At 35.2% G+C, this 19,129-nt stretch overlaps 2 protein-coding genes across 2 annotated transcripts in view; both read right to left on the bottom strand.

The window, feature by feature from the left end:
• The window catches only part of PLXDC2 (plexin domain containing 2), a 468,121-nt gene that overhangs the window by 99,261 nt on the left and 349,731 nt on the right, over positions 1 to 19,129 (bottom strand). The window contains exons 9-10 of the mRNA XM_050804055.1: positions 7,909 to 8,004; positions 7,589 to 7,670 (exon numbers count right to left, since the gene is read on the bottom strand). Coding sequence (XP_050660012.1) covers positions 7,589 to 7,670; positions 7,909 to 8,004 — 178 coding nt within the window. The remainder of the gene's footprint in view (positions 1 to 7,588; positions 7,671 to 7,908; positions 8,005 to 19,129) is intronic.
• Positions 1 to 19,129, bottom strand: part of LOC126962727 (60S ribosomal protein L12-like) — a 990,727-nt gene that overhangs the window by 913,694 nt on the left and 57,904 nt on the right. The window lies entirely within an intron of this gene.

Here is a 19,129-nt window from a genome sequence, read left to right as displayed (position 1 = left end):
AGCCCCGCATGCATTAGGTATTTGTCCTAATGCTCTCCCTCCCCTTGCCTCCCACCCCCCGACAGGCCCCAGTGTGTGATGTTCCCCTCCCTGTGTCCATGTGTTCTCATTGTTCAACTCCCACTTATAAGTGAGAACATGCGGTGTTTGGTTTTCTGTTCCTAGGTTAGTTTGCTGAGAATTATTGCTTCCAGCTTCATCCATATCCCTGCAGAGGACATACCCACAGCTTTTTTTAAGCACTAAAGTCACACTTACTGCTGCAAATATTCCCACTTAAAGGGGCACATAGAGACAAAACCAAAGGAGAAAGGCATATTCATGTCTCTCTGTTACTTTCATTCAGAAGAAAAAGACTAGTGATTCGGGAAAGGTTAGATAGGTTCAACTACTACTTAAATTTGTTTTCTGTCTCTCTCTGTCTGTCTCCAAACTTAGTTTAATTTCTGTAAGCTAAATGAACATAAGATATGAGTACATTTTATCTGCAAAAATTAGCTGCCGCTAAGTAAGAAGGAATTATTTTACCCTTAATTAATTTTAATTGATAATACCTTTTCATATTATTAACCAATTAGCCAACATTTCTGACTTGATAAATCTTCAAAATTTTTGAAATATAATATACATGATTTTTTTAGATTTCATTATGTAAAACTATATGTAGTTCATATATAATTTTATATATAATTTATATATTACATATAATTTTCATATATTAAGTTTTATATATATAAAACAAGTATAACACTGGCACCTACTTTTAAATCAATTAATTTATGAAATATAGGTGATTCTTTTTGTTTCTCTTTTCATTAGTGCAAAGGAATTAAGTTCATTCAATGGAAAATAACAGCAGTTCCAGAGTACACTCAGGGAGATGCAGTAGAATAACAAAGCTGAAAAATGTAGAAAAGTTGTTAGGAAACATCTTTTTTCCACCATCTCATATTTTTTCACAAATAATGATGTGATACTACTATTATATAAATACATGTCTTTACCATTAATAAGGAGGGGCTTATTCTGTTTATTCTTTTAATGGATGGAATCATGGAATACTTTTATTTATATGTTTTTACCAGGAGCAAGCTTATAACTTTGACTGGATCTAAGAAAATACAAGGTGGAAAATTTTGTTTTAAAGTGAGGCACCAAAAGACTAACACCAAGAGGTTAAGTGTTCAACATGCCTCACTGTGATTACTGACATCTCATGCCGTATACAAGCTTAGTTTCTCTATAGCAATTTGGTCAACACTGACAAAACCCAGTGGATAGTAATAGCCAAAATGGGCAATTAGAATTCTCAGGAAAGTAGAAATTCTTGGCCTTAATTATCTGCATAATTCAGTCCAACCATACGTGTAAAAGATCTGTATTTGCCCAGACACTGTGTTGGGTATTGTGGAAGATGCTAAAATGAGTAAGAGTGCATTTCTACTCCTTAAAAGAGCTAATATTTCCTTATTTCTCCTTTGCTGGTTCCTCCTTCTGTCTCCCAATTCAGGTGGCAAAAATTCAAATCGTACAAAAAGTCTGTAATAAACAGTAACAGTCTCTTGTCTCTCCCTGTTCATTTGTTTCCCGAGTGACAAATATTGTTTCTCACATATCTTTTCAAAGGTTTTCTATGTCTATCCAAACATACATGTATGTAAATGTACTTAAAACAATTCTATGTAATGAAAAATTAGCATCATACCTTATGATGCCATGCCACAAAGTTAGTTTCTGAAACCTCTTAAGCTGCTTTCAATTTATACTCTCTCCATAGCTGATTTCATTCAGTCCCACAAATTTAAACACTATCTATATGATAATGACTCTCCAATCTGAACCTCTAGTCTTTCTTGGAATTCCTGGCTTACATATCCCCTGTCTACTCAACATTTCCACTTGAAGTCTGACAGGCATCTCAGACTTATCTTGTCCCAAAGCAAACTCTTCATTTCTCTTCATCCTAGTCTTTTTTCTTGTGCTGTCTTACCCATCTCAAAAGAGTGCCAACATCCACCAGTTGCTGAAACAAAAATCTAAGAAATATCCTTGATTCTTCTTCTTCCCTTCTACTTCACTTCTAATTTGTTAGTAAATAATCTGTTTCAGAAAACCAAACACCACATGTTCTCACTCATAAGGGGAGTTGAACAATGAGATCACACAGACACAGGGAGGCAAACATCACACATCACGGCCTGTCAGGGAGTATGGGACGAGGAGAGGGAGAGCATTAGGACAAATACCTAATGCATGCAGGGCTTAAAACCTGGATGACAGGTTGATAGGTGCAGCAAACCACCATGGCACATGTATACCTATGCGACAAACCTGCACTTTCTGCGCATGTATCTTAGAGCTTAAAGTAAAATTTTTTAAAAAAGAAATCTAAAATAGCCATATAGAAAACCAATTTGATAGTTCCTTATAAAGTTATATATTTACCACCCAACCCAGAGAGATGGAAACATCTGTCTGTAAAAATAGTTGTACATAAATATTCATAGTGGGTTTATTCATCACTCATAACAGCCTCTAAAAACAACCCAAATCTTCATCTACAGGCAAATAGTAAATAAATTGTTGTGTATTCACTCACTCAGCAATTGAAAGGATCAAATTTCTGATATTTGAACAATATAGTATAGATTAACTGAAAAAACGTTACATTGAGTGAAAGAAAGCTAAATTCAGAATTGTAAATACCGTGTGATTCCCTTTATATATAGGTGTAGATTGGACAGAATAAATGTATGATGATAGGAATAAGATCAGTGGTTGCTACATAAGGTAGTGGCGGTGAGGAGGAATTTGCTGTAAAGGAACATGAAGGAAATCTGTATTTTGAGGCGGTGATGATTACACGGGAATTTATACTTTTTAAAGCTGCCTCATACATTTAAAATGTGCATATTTTATTGTATGTAAATTATACTTCAATAAACTTGATTAAGACACACACACACACACACACACAAACACACACACATAATCTGTTTCCTTCCCAAACACCTTGCATCAATTGATCTCTCCTGATCCTCAGAACCATCACGCTCGTCCAAGTTACTATTATTACCTCCTGTGCACTATTGCACAAGCTCACTACTAGCCTCTTCCTTTTCATTCTGGACCACTCCCCAAACAAACAAATAAACAATTCAACAAAAGCTCTGTTCTCCAAGAAGCAGCCAAAGTTCCATTTTTAAATATGGTAAAATCACGTCCCTTTGCGTAAGTGATACAGTCTAAATGCTTTCCATGATTCTGAGGATAAAACTCTCCCTAGCTTACAGAGCCATCTGTGTCCCAGCACTTGGGTAGCTTTCTGAGTTTATCTGATGTCCCTCTCACTCCAAAACCAGCTTGGAATCCTCCCAATGCACCAGGTTTATTTCCTTTCCTCATCAGGTCAAACTTGGACCCACCATAGGGCCACTGCATGGGCCATTCAAATGGCATTTCAAGTCTCTTTGCTTTCACCTTGCTGTAGCTGCCTACCCATCATTCAGATCTTTGTTTACTTATTACCCCCTCCAAAAAGCCTTTCCTGGCCACCCAGCCAAGAGCAATTTGGCTCTTTCAAATCCAGCAGACAACCCATCACTATCTGACTTTGTCTGCCTAATTATTAATTCTTAATTTCCTGGCTTACTAAGCTAAACTCCAAGCTCCATGAGAGCTATGGTTTTGATTAATACTTGATTATTGCTCTAACTACCTTAGTGTTTAGATGAATGCCTGACATGTGTTATGCATTCTATACATTGTTAAGTAAATAAATGAATGAATACTGTAAGTGCAAAAAATGTATTTTCATTTAAAAACTAATCAAACCATGCTGTGTTTAAAAGAGCAAGGTTACTTAAAGGCGATATCAAAAAGTAAACTCCTGCTATTGTTACCAATTTGCTATATTATCCCCTTACATTTTCCTGTTTCTCTTACCGTAACACTCATCACTATTAACTCTATTTTCTGTATATCTATTTGCTTGAACTCTGTCTCCCTATACCAAAATGAAAGCTCTCCTTGGGAAGTGATTTTTGTCTGTCTTTTTTCACTACTGAACGCACAATCTTGGTGAGTGACTTGAACAGAGGCACTCACAAATTTTGTGGAATGAGTGAAGCTATAAGGTGCAGTTAAAAGTGATTGATTAGGTATTCTCAGTTTGCAATGAGGAAACAAAACCACTCTTAGTCCAAAGAAATGGACCAAGTAATTTAAGTAAGCACTTGAGACCATGGATCTCTTTATGTTTCTATAACTCAAATTATCTTAGAGCTTGGGAAAGCCATTGCAAACATTTTGCCTTAGTTTTTGCTCCCTGAAAAATGGGAATTAAATGAAATCAACAAACCAATTAAAATTATCTTTTTAGAGCAAGCCCTACTTGAGAGTTCAGTAATTACCACCAACTGATTATCATTCAGGGATAAGTAAGCACAAAGAAGAAAGTAAGGGCGATGGGAGAAAAAAGCCAGAGGGGCAATTTTTGTGCTGCTTAGGTTAAGACTTCTCTTGTTTTGTTGAATTTGTTCGTAAAAGCTGTAAAGTCTGGGGAAATGCTTCTGGGCAGCAAAGCAAAGTTTTGAAGCTTACAGGTCTGAGGAGAAATTTAAAAAATGCAGTGGGGAAATTAAGTTGAATAACAGTGCAATGAGGCATAGTTAAACCGATTAAACAGGTTTTGATATGTATATAACAGGGTTGCTGAAGAATTAAAAATAAATCCAAGATTTTAAATAAGTTCGGTATTCAATAAAACACCAAACAGTAACATTCAGAAAACTTGTAGTTTTTTTGAGTAGTGTTCTTTGATGAATTTCTTTCTCATTCATATGCCTCACCAACTCTCTTTTCCCCAGTAATCTTAAAGAAACTATGCTTTCAATAATATGCAAAAGTCTTAGACTTTTCTCGATTATCCTCTACATTCTTCTTATGCCAGTTTCAAAGCGATGATACTTTCTCGTGGCATCAATTAGGACAGATTTATTTTTCAGTAATATGTCTACAAGTTTTCAGAAAGCAGTGAAAATTATCTTGCTTGATGCACCTGCAACTTGGCAGGTGTGACACAGAACAGGTGTTGAAAAAACAAGACCAAAAGCTGGGCATCACAAAGATGGAGGTTTGATTCCAAACTTATCACTTAAGAGCTATGAGACCCTGTACACGTAGCGGAGCTCCTAAAAATTTCAGTTTCCTCCGCTGTGAAAATGTTGTGTGATATTTGAAAATTCCTTGGCTTAATGTCTGGCAGAGACATCTCTCAAGAAACTGAAAGTATTAACAGTAGAGGCAGATTCCAACTCGCAGATATGTTTTGATTGTCAAAATTGCTTGTTTGGAAGTCTAAACATATATTTCATCAAAAATTATATTAAAAGATGAAATGATCAGTGGTAAGCAGGTTTCTAGATGAACCTTCAAAACCTCCATTTACCATAACACGATTTAAGTCAAAAATTCTCCTAATTGTCTTCTGGTTAGGGTGGTCAAATGGCCTTTGTTTTTTTTCCTGGACTTTCCTGGTTTTAGCATTGAAAGTCCCTCATCTTGGGAAACGTTTGTGCTAGACAAATTTTAGTATGATTCCTTCGTTTGGAAGCTAATCATTATTCATTTGTTCATCCTTTTTTTTTTTTTTTCCTGCTGTCCCAGGTATGTTCTTAGGCTCCGGAGATATAAGGACAAATTGGATATGGTCTCTGCCTTTAATAAACTTAGAGCCTAGCAAAGAAGACAGACAAATGAACAAGCATTAGCAGGCCTTACACAAAATGCTAATGATGGCGGTTTGCCCAGGATGCAGAAAAACAGCTGATAGGCACCTCACGCAGACTTGGACGAGGTGATCACTGAAATGGATCTGAAGTAGGTATGCAGCTCAAACCAGTGCCTCCTATATAATTCCTTTGGACATTTTCCAATTCTGAGATCAGATTTCCTTAAATATACATATTAAAATGCCATCTCTTTAGATTCCCTTATGTCGGTATCTAAACAGATTTTGAATAACTTCTGATATGCATATAATCTTTATGGAAAACTTAGTAAAATATCAATATAAATAACCATAAACCCTTGCTTTTATAGCAGTTCCTCCTACTTTAGATATATAACTAACTTAAAAATCTCCTTTTAAACATGCAAACTGCCTGCTTGCTTTTTTATTATTTGGAATTCATTTCACAAAGGAAATTACTAGAATGCCCCGTTAAATTGAAAACAAAACAGAAGTTATCATAAATAATATTGTTCTAGCCATAATACTGCAGTAGTTGCTCTAAAGTTAGTGAGTTAAAAATGTTTCCCAAAGCTTGTGATCGAAATATTGGCATTTTATTTTTGCATTCTTCAATAAGTTTTAAAGTATTCCTGGAGCATGTCTTTATCGTTACAGCAAATGCTATAGCAAGAAGATGGTAAGACAGACGTCGCTCATACAACCGAAAGCTCGGGTATAACATACACGGATTAACAGCATGAATATTCAGTTTTCTGCCTGGGGAAACAATTTTCATAGACTCTGAAGGCGAGAAAGGCGGACTGTAAACTTCACGGGGGACAGGGACCGTGTCAATATTGTTTACTGCTGTGTTCCCAGTACCCGGAACATCACTGATGCACAAAATGGTTGAGTAAATAACAAAACAAATTTACAAGTCTTCATCCTGTATTTCCAACAAATGATTATTCAGTCTCTGAAAAGCTCTAGTAACTGGAAAACCATCTTTGCCACTTGTCAAAATCAGTAAACCTCTGACACCAGTAAATTATGTAGCTTAAGTTTCAGAGTTAGCTAATTACAATGTGACGTCAAAACCACATGTTCTATATTTGTATTAGATTATATCTCCAATCTCGACTAATAACCTTTGAGATGCTACATAGGAATTTACTAAGAATGTTAATGTGATTATTATAAACTACCCTTGCTATGAAAATATATCTCATAACATGCTTCTGTAGGTTTATAGGCTCGTCAACTGTGTTATAATCATCCTGTATTTTAAGTCCCACAGAGAATTATAAATACATGTCAGATAATGACCTTATTAAATATAAAGGCTCTTAGTCATTTTGAGCTCTCAAAGGAAAATAGTAAAATCCCCACTTATGAGTTTTGTTTTCATTTTGATCATGATATCTACATATTTTATACATACAATAGTGCTAATGCATACATATGCTACACCGTTGACATCCACTTCAAATTCAATGGGATTTTAAAAATTTTTTGTAAAAATGGGGTCTGGCTATATTGCCAAGGCTGATCTTCAACTCCTAGGCTCAAGTGATCCTCCTGCTTTGGCCTCCCAAAGTGCTGAGACTACAGGCATGCACCCCCCCAAGCCCAGTTAATATGTTAAAACTTTTTTGGTAGAAACAGGGTCTTACTATGTTGCCCAGGCTGACCTTGAACTCCTGGGCTCAAGCAATCCTCCTACTTTGGTCTCTCAAAGTGCTGGGATTACAGGTGTGAGCCACTGTGCCTGTCCATAAGTTGTTTTTTTTAAATTTCTAATCTTTTAAAATATCTTTTTAAATTTTATTATTATTCTTATTATTATATTTTTACCTTTGAAGTTTACTACACCAACTGCAGTTGAAGCCAATCTGAGAAGATACACAGGGGCCACATCTGTTAAACTGGAGACATGCTAGGAAACAGGAAAGAACGGATTCAGATTCACAAAGACTAACAGGCAACATGGGGGGAAAGAGATTACTCAACTAAAATAAAAATCACTGTCCCGCAATCCTCAGGATCAAAATGCCCATGCATGCCAAACACAATTACAATGGTAATTATTTAATACGATTATTATAACCATTGAACAGATCAGACCATCAAGTTTGCAAATCCTGTTTTCCACCTAGGTTTACATATTCACTTACTAGGTAATGGGGTCATCTCCACAGCTGAAATGTTGGTAATTTTTGACATTTGTAGCTCTACTCGGTGGTATTCATAAATTGTTCTTCTTCGAACATCTAGAAAAAAAAATGGGAAAAAAAATCAACTTTTAACATTTCCCTGCTTACCAAACAACAGCATTTTAATAATGGATATAGAATTATATACAAATGGTCCAATGTGGTTTTAAAATTAAGCCTCATCCTGTGAGAAGACTGATTATAAAATACATAAAAATCATATGCCAAGTAACCAGCAGTCTTTTTATCAACGAAGTCGGAAGTGTTGATTAGGGTCTCAGATTTCTCACTTGCTTATTAAGGCTTCAACTCATTGTCATTCAGACTATACTAAATATTTTTTGGATAGATTTACATATTTTCAAAGATGTTGACTCATGAAATCAAGAAGGTAAAATGATACCATTTTTTCCATACTAAAGCTGAAGTATTGAGAAATGGGTAAAAGTGTTTCACAATCTAAATAAAGTTAATGGAGAATAACAATGTGATTTCTTTAAAAGTTTAGAATAAACTTCTTCAATAAAAGTAAAACATAAGTTAAATCGTTCTTATATTTCATGGTGATCATAGTTAATAATATTGCATTGTACATGAAATTCAATAAAAATAGATTTTTAAGTCTTCTCACCACACACACACACACACACACACACACACAATAACTATGTGAGTGATGAATGTGTTAATTAGCTTGATTGTGGGGAACATTTCAGCATGTATAAATATATCAAATCATCACCCTGTATATCTTAAATACATATGATTTTTATTTGTCAATTATATCTCCATAAAGCTGGAGGGAAAAAAGGAACTTAAATCACTTTAAAAATAAAGATTGCTACATATTAAATACACAGTATCATATCTCAAGAAGGTTAATTAGCATTTATATTGCACAATGTAGTTTATAAATCATTAGCAAATCCATCAATGTCCCTGAGGAAGAAGACAGATGGAGACTTTGACAAGAACTCTAACCATTTAAAATCTAATAAATATAAGCAAACATATTTTAACATCAAACCAGAACAAAACATTCAAATATACTTAAAATCCCCTTTTAAGCCTTATACTAATGTGCTCGCCCGGGTTTGGTCAATGTAAGTGGAAAAATAACGTTGTCAACATTTTATTCCACTCCTGAAATGCCTGTAGTGATAAGAATGCATTTCTGGAATAACAGCACATCTATCAGTAATTAGTAAGGCTATAAACTGTTTTTATTTTTATTTTTGAGACAGGGTCACCCTCTGTTGCCCAGTCAGTGGTGTAATCACGGCTCAATGCAACCTGAACATCCTGGGCTCAAACGATTCTCCCACCTTAGTCTCCCAAGTAGCTGGGACTACAGGCATTTGCCACCATACCCACTTAATTTTGTTCTTATTTTTTGTAAAAATGGCGTCTGGTTATGTTGCCCAGGCTGGTCTTCAACTCCTGGACTCAAGTGATCCTCCTGCTTCGGCCTCCCAAAGTGATGGGATTACAGGCATGCACCCCCATGCCTAGCTAATTTGTTAAAACTGTTTTTGGTAGAAACAAGGTCTTGCTATGTTGCCCAGGCTGAGCCCACTCCTGGGCTCAAACAATCCTCCTACTTTGGTCTTCCAAAGTGTTCAGATTACAGGTGTGAGCCACTAAGCCTGTCCATAAGTTATTTTTAAAATATCACAGTATCCAATTTGGGGAAGTAATGTCATAGTGGTTAATAATATGTGCTTTGGAACATTCTGTCTGGGTTCAAACCCCAGTTTTGCTGTGAGGAATCTGTGTTACCTTGGGCTCCTTTGCTAGCTTTTCTGTGCCTCAGTTTCCTCATCTATGAAATAGGGATAATAGCACCTATATTCCTGCATTGCTTTGAGGATTAAAATGAGATAGGAATATTGCTAGACAGTCCCTTTCGCATTGTAAATGCTCATTACATATTAGATACAATTTTTGTCTAACTTTAATATAACAACCTCAGATCATACAAGTTATATGCTGCATTAAATAATCTTATCTCGATAGATCCAAACCTACTGAAATCACACTACAATCCTGGAATCAAACTTCTAGTAATTCTTCTCCATTTTTCACTTAGAGGAAGTTAAATTTATATTGAAATCATTAGACCCAACGATGACCTCCTCTAAAATATAGAGCAGGGAATGTGGTGGCCCAGACGATAGTGAGTTACCTTTTAGTAGAAGTGTTCAGAAAAGGAAGATACCTACTCATCTGAGAATTTGCAGAGGCTGTCAAATGTTTACTTCTACAAGTATCTCTCCTTTTCTCTACTCATATCTTTTTATCCACTTCTAATTATTCACCATGAAATTGTATTGCAGAAGGGGTGGGGAAAGGGTCGAAGCAAACCCTTTTGTGACTCGATGTGGCTCTGGGTCACTGGCTGAAAATATCTCAGGAGTATCAGATTGAAAAACACTGTTAAGAACTCTAATCCAGTGAAATTTTGGTGTAACTGAAAGATGCATATACATTCTTCAAAAAGTAGACTTCACAAAAAAAAAAAAAACAGAGGAAATACTGGTTTCACAGTACATAGTAAAGTTTCACAAAGTATATAAATCACATCTTTTTTTTTCTTTTTAGCTTTTAAAACAAAAAGATGGCTCATCTTCTGTCTGTGTCTAAATAGAATTCATTCCTATGTATTGCTTTCTCATGTATTTTGCTAAAGCATCAAGTTCTTATAAATATATAAATAATGTGGCCTTTCCATAAGATCACTAGGATGGGGGTTCTTGAGTCTTCACACTAAAGTTTGCACAGAATCTGTCATATTACTTGGTGCTTAAAATACTAGTATTCCTTTTATTTCATGTTACACTTTGAAATTCTCAACTACTAATAATGATTGAGAAGCTGCTGAGAGTTATTGATCGTGCATATGGAGTAAAGAGAAAGTGTGACCTTCTTTTGCTATGCTAGTTCTATTACCTGCTCAGAGACCTCTACATATTGTGAGGAGATGAATTGAACAAAACCCAAATTAATGAGAATTACTTTTGTTCGATGACCTGCCAATTAACAACGACTTCCAAATGCTCATTTATGTAGTATTTCAGAGATACTTCTGTCAGAAACAAGTACTTAGAATTCTGGTTACCCCTGCCAATGCTAGAAGCTTTCATATGATTCCAAAAATATATTTTACTCATGGGTCTTCTCCAAGAATAAGCCAAAATAAAGTTGAATTAAACGTTCAGTCTTAGTGATGGTGATTCAACTTCAATAGATCAATACTCACCCATCAGTGCCTTTTAAAAGTTAAGAAAAATTAATTTGAGTAAATTAACATAGAGAAAATGTGATCGAAATCTTACGGTGATGTGTAGCAAAGTGCAAATATTGCATGTTTTAGAAACCCTGATCAATACCAGCAGGAGAGACAATGTGATCATATGGAAACACCAAGAATCTTCTTTGATCAATATCCACTCTAGCTGAAGTGAACACAGACTAATGAGTACCTTGAGGCATGATTAGCCATGATCTAGTTCATTTTCCTGCCTTGAAAGCTTAACATTCACACAGAGACTATATGAGAAATCGCCTAACTTGCCTTACTCTTATATTGTGTAAGTATTACAATATTTTGCCTGAATTGTCAAATGAATGATTTGCTAACATTTCCCTATTTATGTGTTGCCAATGCTTAATGACTGGCTCCATATGGTTATATCTTATTTCTTTTCTGGTTCAAATCCAGTCCAGCACAAACACCGTTTATTGAATACTCTTTAATGGAAATAGCCTGTATCGTATAACCACAAGATTCATTTCCAGCATGAAGACTCAGGAAAAAAGAGACTCTTGAGATACAATTGACACTATTATAGTGGCTACAAGCTTCCCTCAGAAAAGTGCAATGCATTAGCAGAATTAGCTAGTTGGAGTTGTTAAATAAAGTAGCTGCAAATAAAAAATGCATTTGCCAGAATCATTTTAAAAATTTCTCTCTGTAGTTCTAATTCTCTGAAATAATAATGTCATTAGGCATTCAATAAAACATAAACCTTAGTTGAGCATGAAATGCTAATTTAAGCCTTTTAGATTGTCCTGTCAACATTCCCTCATTGCTGGCAAAGTTTCAGGACACTGGTAGAACTTAAATGGCCAGAGTTCCTAAGTTACTTGAGTAAGCATAAAGGAAATAAAAAATATGGCCTAAAACAACCTTCAAATTTCTTTTTCTCTCACGTATACTTTACTAATGGCTTAAACCAGCCGCATTTCCTGCCTTCCTTTGAGAATTACTTTGTTCTGGACTTGACATGTTCCTAAGACATTAACTGATAAATACTCAAGGTGATGGATACCTCGAATACCTTGACCCGATCATTACATAGTCTATGCAGGTAATAAACACTCACATGTCCCCATATATAAAGTATTATGCATCAGTAAAAGAAACAAATGATTAAGGAACAAAAAGAGAACCAGAACCAGCAGTGGGACAGTAAATGGTCCATGCAGTGTCACAGTGGGCCAGTGTGGCAGGTGGGCTGCGGGCCTGTGACAATACCATGGTTCCATTGCTGAGGGCCGCTTGTCCTGAACCTGGTGTTTTTGCAGGGGGGACATGCCTCCCTGCTCCTGAGACTTACAGGAAGAAGGCATGATATGTATTTGCCAAGTCATTACATCTCTCTCTCTCTCTTTTTTTTTTTTTCCTTTTTCTTTTCACAAAGGAGACTGTGACTTCATTAAATTGAATTGGGTGTGTTGAGGCTCAGAAAACAATATCCCAAAATGAAGGCCTTAGAGGCAGCTTCTGAAGCTTTTCTTTCTTTCTTTTTTAAAATTTGTATAAATGTAAGGGGTAGAAGTGCAGTTTTGTTACATGGATATATTGTGTAGTAGTGAAGTCTGTGCTTTTGGCGCTCCTGTCACCCAAATAGTGTACATTGTACCCAATAACTAATTTCTCATCCCCAAACCCTCTCCCTGCTCTCACCCTTCCCAGTCTCCAATGTCTTCCTTCCAGGCTGGTCTGGAACTGGCCGGCTCAAGTGATCCTCCCACCTTGGCCAACCAAAATGCTGGGATTACATGCACAAGCCACTGCTCCCAGCTAGACACAGTTCTAAATTGTTAAAAATTTACTTTCTCTAAGAGTATTGTATAGGATTATATGTTAATAAATAAAGAAGATGAAATAAAAGAAAGAATTTAACCACAAGTCCCTGAAGAAAGCCTTTCTTGTTCATAACAATTTTAGAAAAATTCTCATATATGTAAAAATTGATTAATCAGTGATTTCTATGTCCAGAAAATTTTTAGAATTTTGCTTGTCTTTAAAAATCAAGTCAGGGTCAGTCAACTAGCTTACATTAGAAATGTATGCATTAAACTAATAAAATATCATTTTATGCAATGCTCTCTATCTTGGAAGTGCTTCATGAGTAGTTATTTTATGAGAAAACATCATGATTTCCATTTATTTCTGTTTTTGTTGAGCCTTTGGTGAGCTAGCGCAAACTTGAGAATATAAGCACCTAATGAAATTGTGCTATACACAGAAGCAATTTTATCTTCTGAAAAATGAATAATTTTGAAGGGTTTTCCATTTTGAGGTGAGCAAAGGTAAGATGACACAATTTACTGGAGACACAATACATATGAATGGAGCAAGGACTACAACTCTGAAAATAACAAATTGTTTCTGGAGATCTGTCGATTGATCTGTTTTTAAGTGAATGAGAAGACTACAACTCTGAAAATAACAAATGAGGCCCAGTTCCTCTGAAAGGGCTTGAACTGGGTTTTAGAAAATATTATAAAATAAAAAAGTTCAAGTTTTTTCAAGATTATTTATATTTTTTATAAGTTTTGACCACATATTTTCATTATGGCTGCTACATAATTATAGTGAATGTGTCCTACCACTGAATCAAAATTGCAAATTGTTTTCTATGGGAAAAATCAGTTATAATGATTATGTTTGAAATGTTGTTATTTAATAAATACACTTATATTTGAAAATTTATTATTTAATCATAACTAATATTCTAAGGCCTTTATCCTAAGCAAAGAAAAAATAAAAACAATGTTTCTATAAGTATTATACTTGGCATTTAATATTTTATGTAAATATGTGGATATGGTCTATGGTTACCCTATCCAACATGATAGCCACTAGGCATATATGGCTATTTAACATAAAATTAATGAATTAAATTCAATTAAAAATTCAATTGCTGAGGCTCACTAGTCATACTGCAAGTTCGTAGTAGCCACATGTGACTAGTGAGATCACGTGATATGATTCAGGTTCACAGCATTTCCATTAGCACAGGAAGTTCTGAATAGCGTACTGGTCTACGCTATTATTATTATTTTTAATTAAAGCTTAAGATAGTTTGTATATTTCATGGGCAAAGCTGTGTTTTTGTTTGTTAAGGTTATTTTATTCACTGTCTAAAAGTAATATTAAAAAATTGCTGCCTGGGTCAGGCATGGTGGCTCACACCAGTAATTCCAGCACTACGGGAGGCTGAAGCAGGTGGATCACTTGAGGTCTGGAGTTCAAGATCATCCTGGCCAACATAGTGAAACCCTGTCTCTACTAAAAATACAAAAATTAGCTGGGCGTGGTGGATGCACCTGTAATCCCAGCTACTTGGGAGACTGAGGCAGGAGAAGCGCTTGAACCTAGGAGGCGGAGGTTGCAGTGAGCCAAGATCTAGCCACTGCACTCCAGCCTGGGCCAAAGAGTTAGACTCCGTCTAGAAAAAGAAAAAAAGTGGTGCCTGGTCTCTAAGCTTATCAAAAGACCACATACAGCAAAGTGTATACCTACAATTGTTCCTCAAAGAATTCAATGACCCTCTTTGTAGTATTTTTAAAATATATTTGCTCTACTAGTTGTCAGTTTTATTTCTGAAAATGTTTAATGTTTCTTATGGAGCTATGAATAATAAACAGCAAAGCAAAGGTGCATTGTAGCACAAACAATGTCAATACGTTTAAAACAGCAGATACTGATACAAAGAGGCTTGACCTTAAGAAAGTACCAAATAATATACTGTGAGTGAGAAAAATAAAGGAATATTCTAAGGGATTCAGACATAGTCACTGTCATAACTTGGAGTAGAAGCATTTTAAGTGAGATCAGCTGCTTTCCGGATTGGTACAAGGCCCTGCATTTGTGTGTTAATGTAACTTTCTCTTCACTTAAATGGCATGGCCTTATCTTTTCCAGATTAAAGAACCACATGGCATGAGTGGATTTTTCGAGTTTCTTGCTGGGAAGATTAGACTCATTAAGCTCGGAAGGTAGAGAAACAGTGAGGCCCAATGGGTAAGTCAGCACCCCAGAGATTATGATTGAAATTCAAAGTGTTACATTGGAGGAGAGAGAAACAAACTAGTGCAAGTGGCACTAGTGAGAATTGCGCGTGTATTCAGGAAGACCTCTGCATGTTGTGTAAGGATGTGGAAGGACATAAGCTGAGGCTGAGAAAGAATTACTTAATAGAGCTATTTACCAAGAACTTGTGGAAATTACAAATGACATAGGAATATATGACAGTGTTAAAACTTTCTGGTAATTGAAAGACAATTAGAGCAACAATGAAATACTATTTTGTGCTTATCAAATTTGCAGAGTTAAGAATGAATATTAGAAAGCACTTTGGGAAATGGGATATTTCTAACATAACGATGGGTAGTAAACTGGTTCAACCTTGATGGAAGCAATGTGTCAAAATACATTCAAAACAATATTAACATTCAACATCTACAAATTCACTTTTTCAGAATCAGATACATGCAAAAATGTAAAAACAAGGATATTTAGCACCTTTTTACTGATAATATGAGATGCAAACTATGTAACCAACCTCTTTAGTGACAGGTTACATAAATTATGAAACAAAGAAATTTGTTATAGCTATTAATGACATTTTGGACAGATATTTAACAGTGTAAAATATGTTTTATATATGAAGGTGAAAACAGGGGGCAGAAGTATTTACAGCATAATGCCAATTTTCTTAATGTGTGTGTATGTTCATATATGTGTATATTACAAATAAATAGTTGGATACAGATACGTGAAAACATTTATTGCAATTTCTCTGTAGCAGATTTCTAGGTAATTTAAATTTTCCTCCTTGGGGTTCCTGTCAATTTACAAATTACTCAGAATTATAATGTGCTATGCTTCTAATCATAATAAGTATATTTTTACATTCGTATTTCTGAAAGGAACAACCAAAGTCAGTCCTGTACTTAGACCTGTTTTTCATAGCTGTACCTGTGGATATTGAATTAGCTGATCTCTATGGTTCTTTCTGTTTCTAAAGTTTTACAAATACATTTTATGAAAAACAGTGATTTAGAGACATACAGATGGACAGACAGGCAGACTCAAGTCTTATGAAGAGACAGAAAGCAACACACAACCACACAGTCAGAAAGCACTGAAGTTCCAGAGAGACACTGTCACTGTGTTTCTCAGTGGGAATCTCCCGTGGTTCCACTCTGATGGGCACCCGGACTTGGCAGTGACATCTAAGTTAGTATCGCTGTTTTTAAAGGTGATAATGATGATGGAAAAAACAGTAACTTTAAGTACAAGTATACTATATACTCTCTGCTAGGTAATGCATGCTGTGTATACATGGCATTTTAGGTACTGAGATGCTCATTTTATATAGAAAGAACGTTACAGAAATTAAATAGAAGTTTAACGTTTCATGACCAATAATCAAATGACAATATTTCTTATACTTTCTTTACTTTTAATTTCCACCTTTTTAAATATAAGCCTTAGTTTTACCACAGACCTTTCCCTCTCATTTTGAGGGGGCAAAGGTATTTCTCTTGTAAACTCAGAGGGATTTATCAATTTACTAACAATGCCTGAATTCCCTTTGATATTGAAACTATCAGATCACCTGGTCTTTTATGAAAGAAAATAAAGCTGCTTTAATTAATTACACTTGAAATTTACGTTGAAATTATTTACTATTTGGGGGTCTTTAAAAACTGAAAAGCAAGTGTTTTGTTGTTGTGAGAAAGAATGAATGGGGAGAAATTTTAATAATAAATAAATTAAAATTGCTTTACAGCATTTTGAATGCTTTACCAAACCTTCACCAAATCTGATAAGAATGGTATAGTAATGATGATCTACTGGGAAATACTCTTTTCCAGGCTTTAGCTCACATTCCCATGTTCCCATGGCTACATGAAGCCAGAGGTTTAGGTAATATAACCTGTGTAACCAAAATGATTAACAGAATAGAAAATTGATCTTATGAGAACAGGGTTCTATGTAACACACCTTGCAATGCAGAAGAAATGAAACTACTCACTACTCGGGTAATAATCAGTTGTTCCCTAAATCTACTTGGTGGGGGGAACAATGTTAACAGAGGCAAAGTATTTAAATTCCCTACAAAGACAATTCCTAATAGTGAGTGTTGCTAAATAAGGGAACTGAATTTTGAAAAGGACTTATATCGGTCTAAACTCTGATTGCTGAATATGTAACATAGGTCTGTAGGAATCAACTTATTTCTCACAAAAGAACTGTACTTGTATAACCTGCGTTGTGCTAATCTTGAGTTATCCTAATCTCTGGCATAAAGATGCGCTTTTTGTTAGCTGAGAATACAATGCAACTATATATCTCTCGTTATACAGAAGCTCATGTAACAGACACAGTTATACTTTACAAATGTGGGAGAGACTTTCAAGGAGATAAAGTTTTTTGTTCCCAAATGATTTTTAAGTAGAACATATTGATTCCAATTTTCTTGCATAAATATGGTCCCATCTAACAGCAACAATGGCAGAACTAGAGACCCAAATCTTTCATTCCTTCCTGGCTAATTTTCTCAGCATGGAACAGTAAGGTTAACAGAAAATGTGACTGCTTTTCAGTATGCAAATTGTCTGAGGGACATTTTTCTCTGAACTCTTAAGTTTGAATTAAGTTCTTTTGGATAACTGCCGAGTCCCAAACTTTAGACATAATCTGGTCTGAAAATTCATACAAATTTTGCCAATTTATTAAATGAGATTTGTATTTGAAAATATTTTCCGCCAATACATAATAGTTATCCTTTGACAGCCTAACAAGGGATGCAAAATTACACTTTAGGGCCCTGATATCTAAGTACAATTTTAACATTGGGAATATACCAACATAATACTTGCATATTAAAATACATTTGTAAGAAAAATTTTTGGTATTTTGGTTGGTGTTTTTTTTTAAGCAATAATATATCAGAACAACAATATGGACTAAAAGCCCTGCTGAGTAAGCTGCAAATAATTTCTTTTCGGCAATAAAAAAAAAAAAAAAGAACCAACAAATAAACTAAAACTAGTGTTTCTTTTTACTTGTGCAATAATTGACTCAAACCATGCTTGATTTAACAACTCCGAAAGAAAGAATGTGAGAACGGCCGTCCTCAGACAGAAACCAACTTTAGCTGTCCCAGGGCTCGGCCTCTTATTTAAGAGCTCTGTCAGGATGCCTTTATGTTGCCTACACACACTCATGTATCCTTGCTTTGTTCACAGAACAATTTAGTTTCTGGAAAACCTGCTTTGATTTAATAATTCCCTTGAATATTGCCTCCCACAAATTCTCAGCTAACAAGGAGAAACTCCATGTTCTTCACCAAGCAGAACCACCATGTATCAATGCCATTTAGTTGTAAGATAAGCATTCAGTTCTAAGATATCTCACAGTGGTAAGATAACCCCTATAATGTTTCTGCTGATCCGTTGTTTTAAAAAGTATAGCTGCCACTCCAGTTGCTGTCTATATTTGAGAGCTGGCATCATTAACTACAATTACCTCAAGTCACAACCAAAGAACATGAGCATGTGATAAATTATCTACCACTGTAATCAAATAAAAGAAGAAAAAGAACTTTGAACAAAAGAGAAAAAATGATCTCATCTTGAGATATATTTTATTATCTCCCCTTTCCTTAAATAAGAACACGTAGGACACAAACACTCCCACCCCAACTTCGCTTACTACCACACCAAAGCATCTCTCAAGACTGTTCTTGGAGTGAAGGAGATTCAAAACCCAGAAGCTTTCAACAGATGCCTATTTATAGGGTCAGAATGGCTAATTCAGTTAGCATTTTAGTTTCTGCTATAACAAACAGTTATCCAAAGTAACACATGCCTTTTTATT

Source organism: Macaca thibetana, chromosome 9 (assembly GCF_024542745.1).
Source record: "Macaca thibetana thibetana isolate TM-01 chromosome 9, ASM2454274v1, whole genome shotgun sequence".
Taxonomy (NCBI): domain Eukaryota; kingdom Metazoa; phylum Chordata; class Mammalia; order Primates; family Cercopithecidae; genus Macaca; species Macaca thibetana.
The sequence above is the reverse complement of the archived record's forward strand: the minus strand, read 5'-3'. Positions and strand labels throughout refer to the sequence as shown.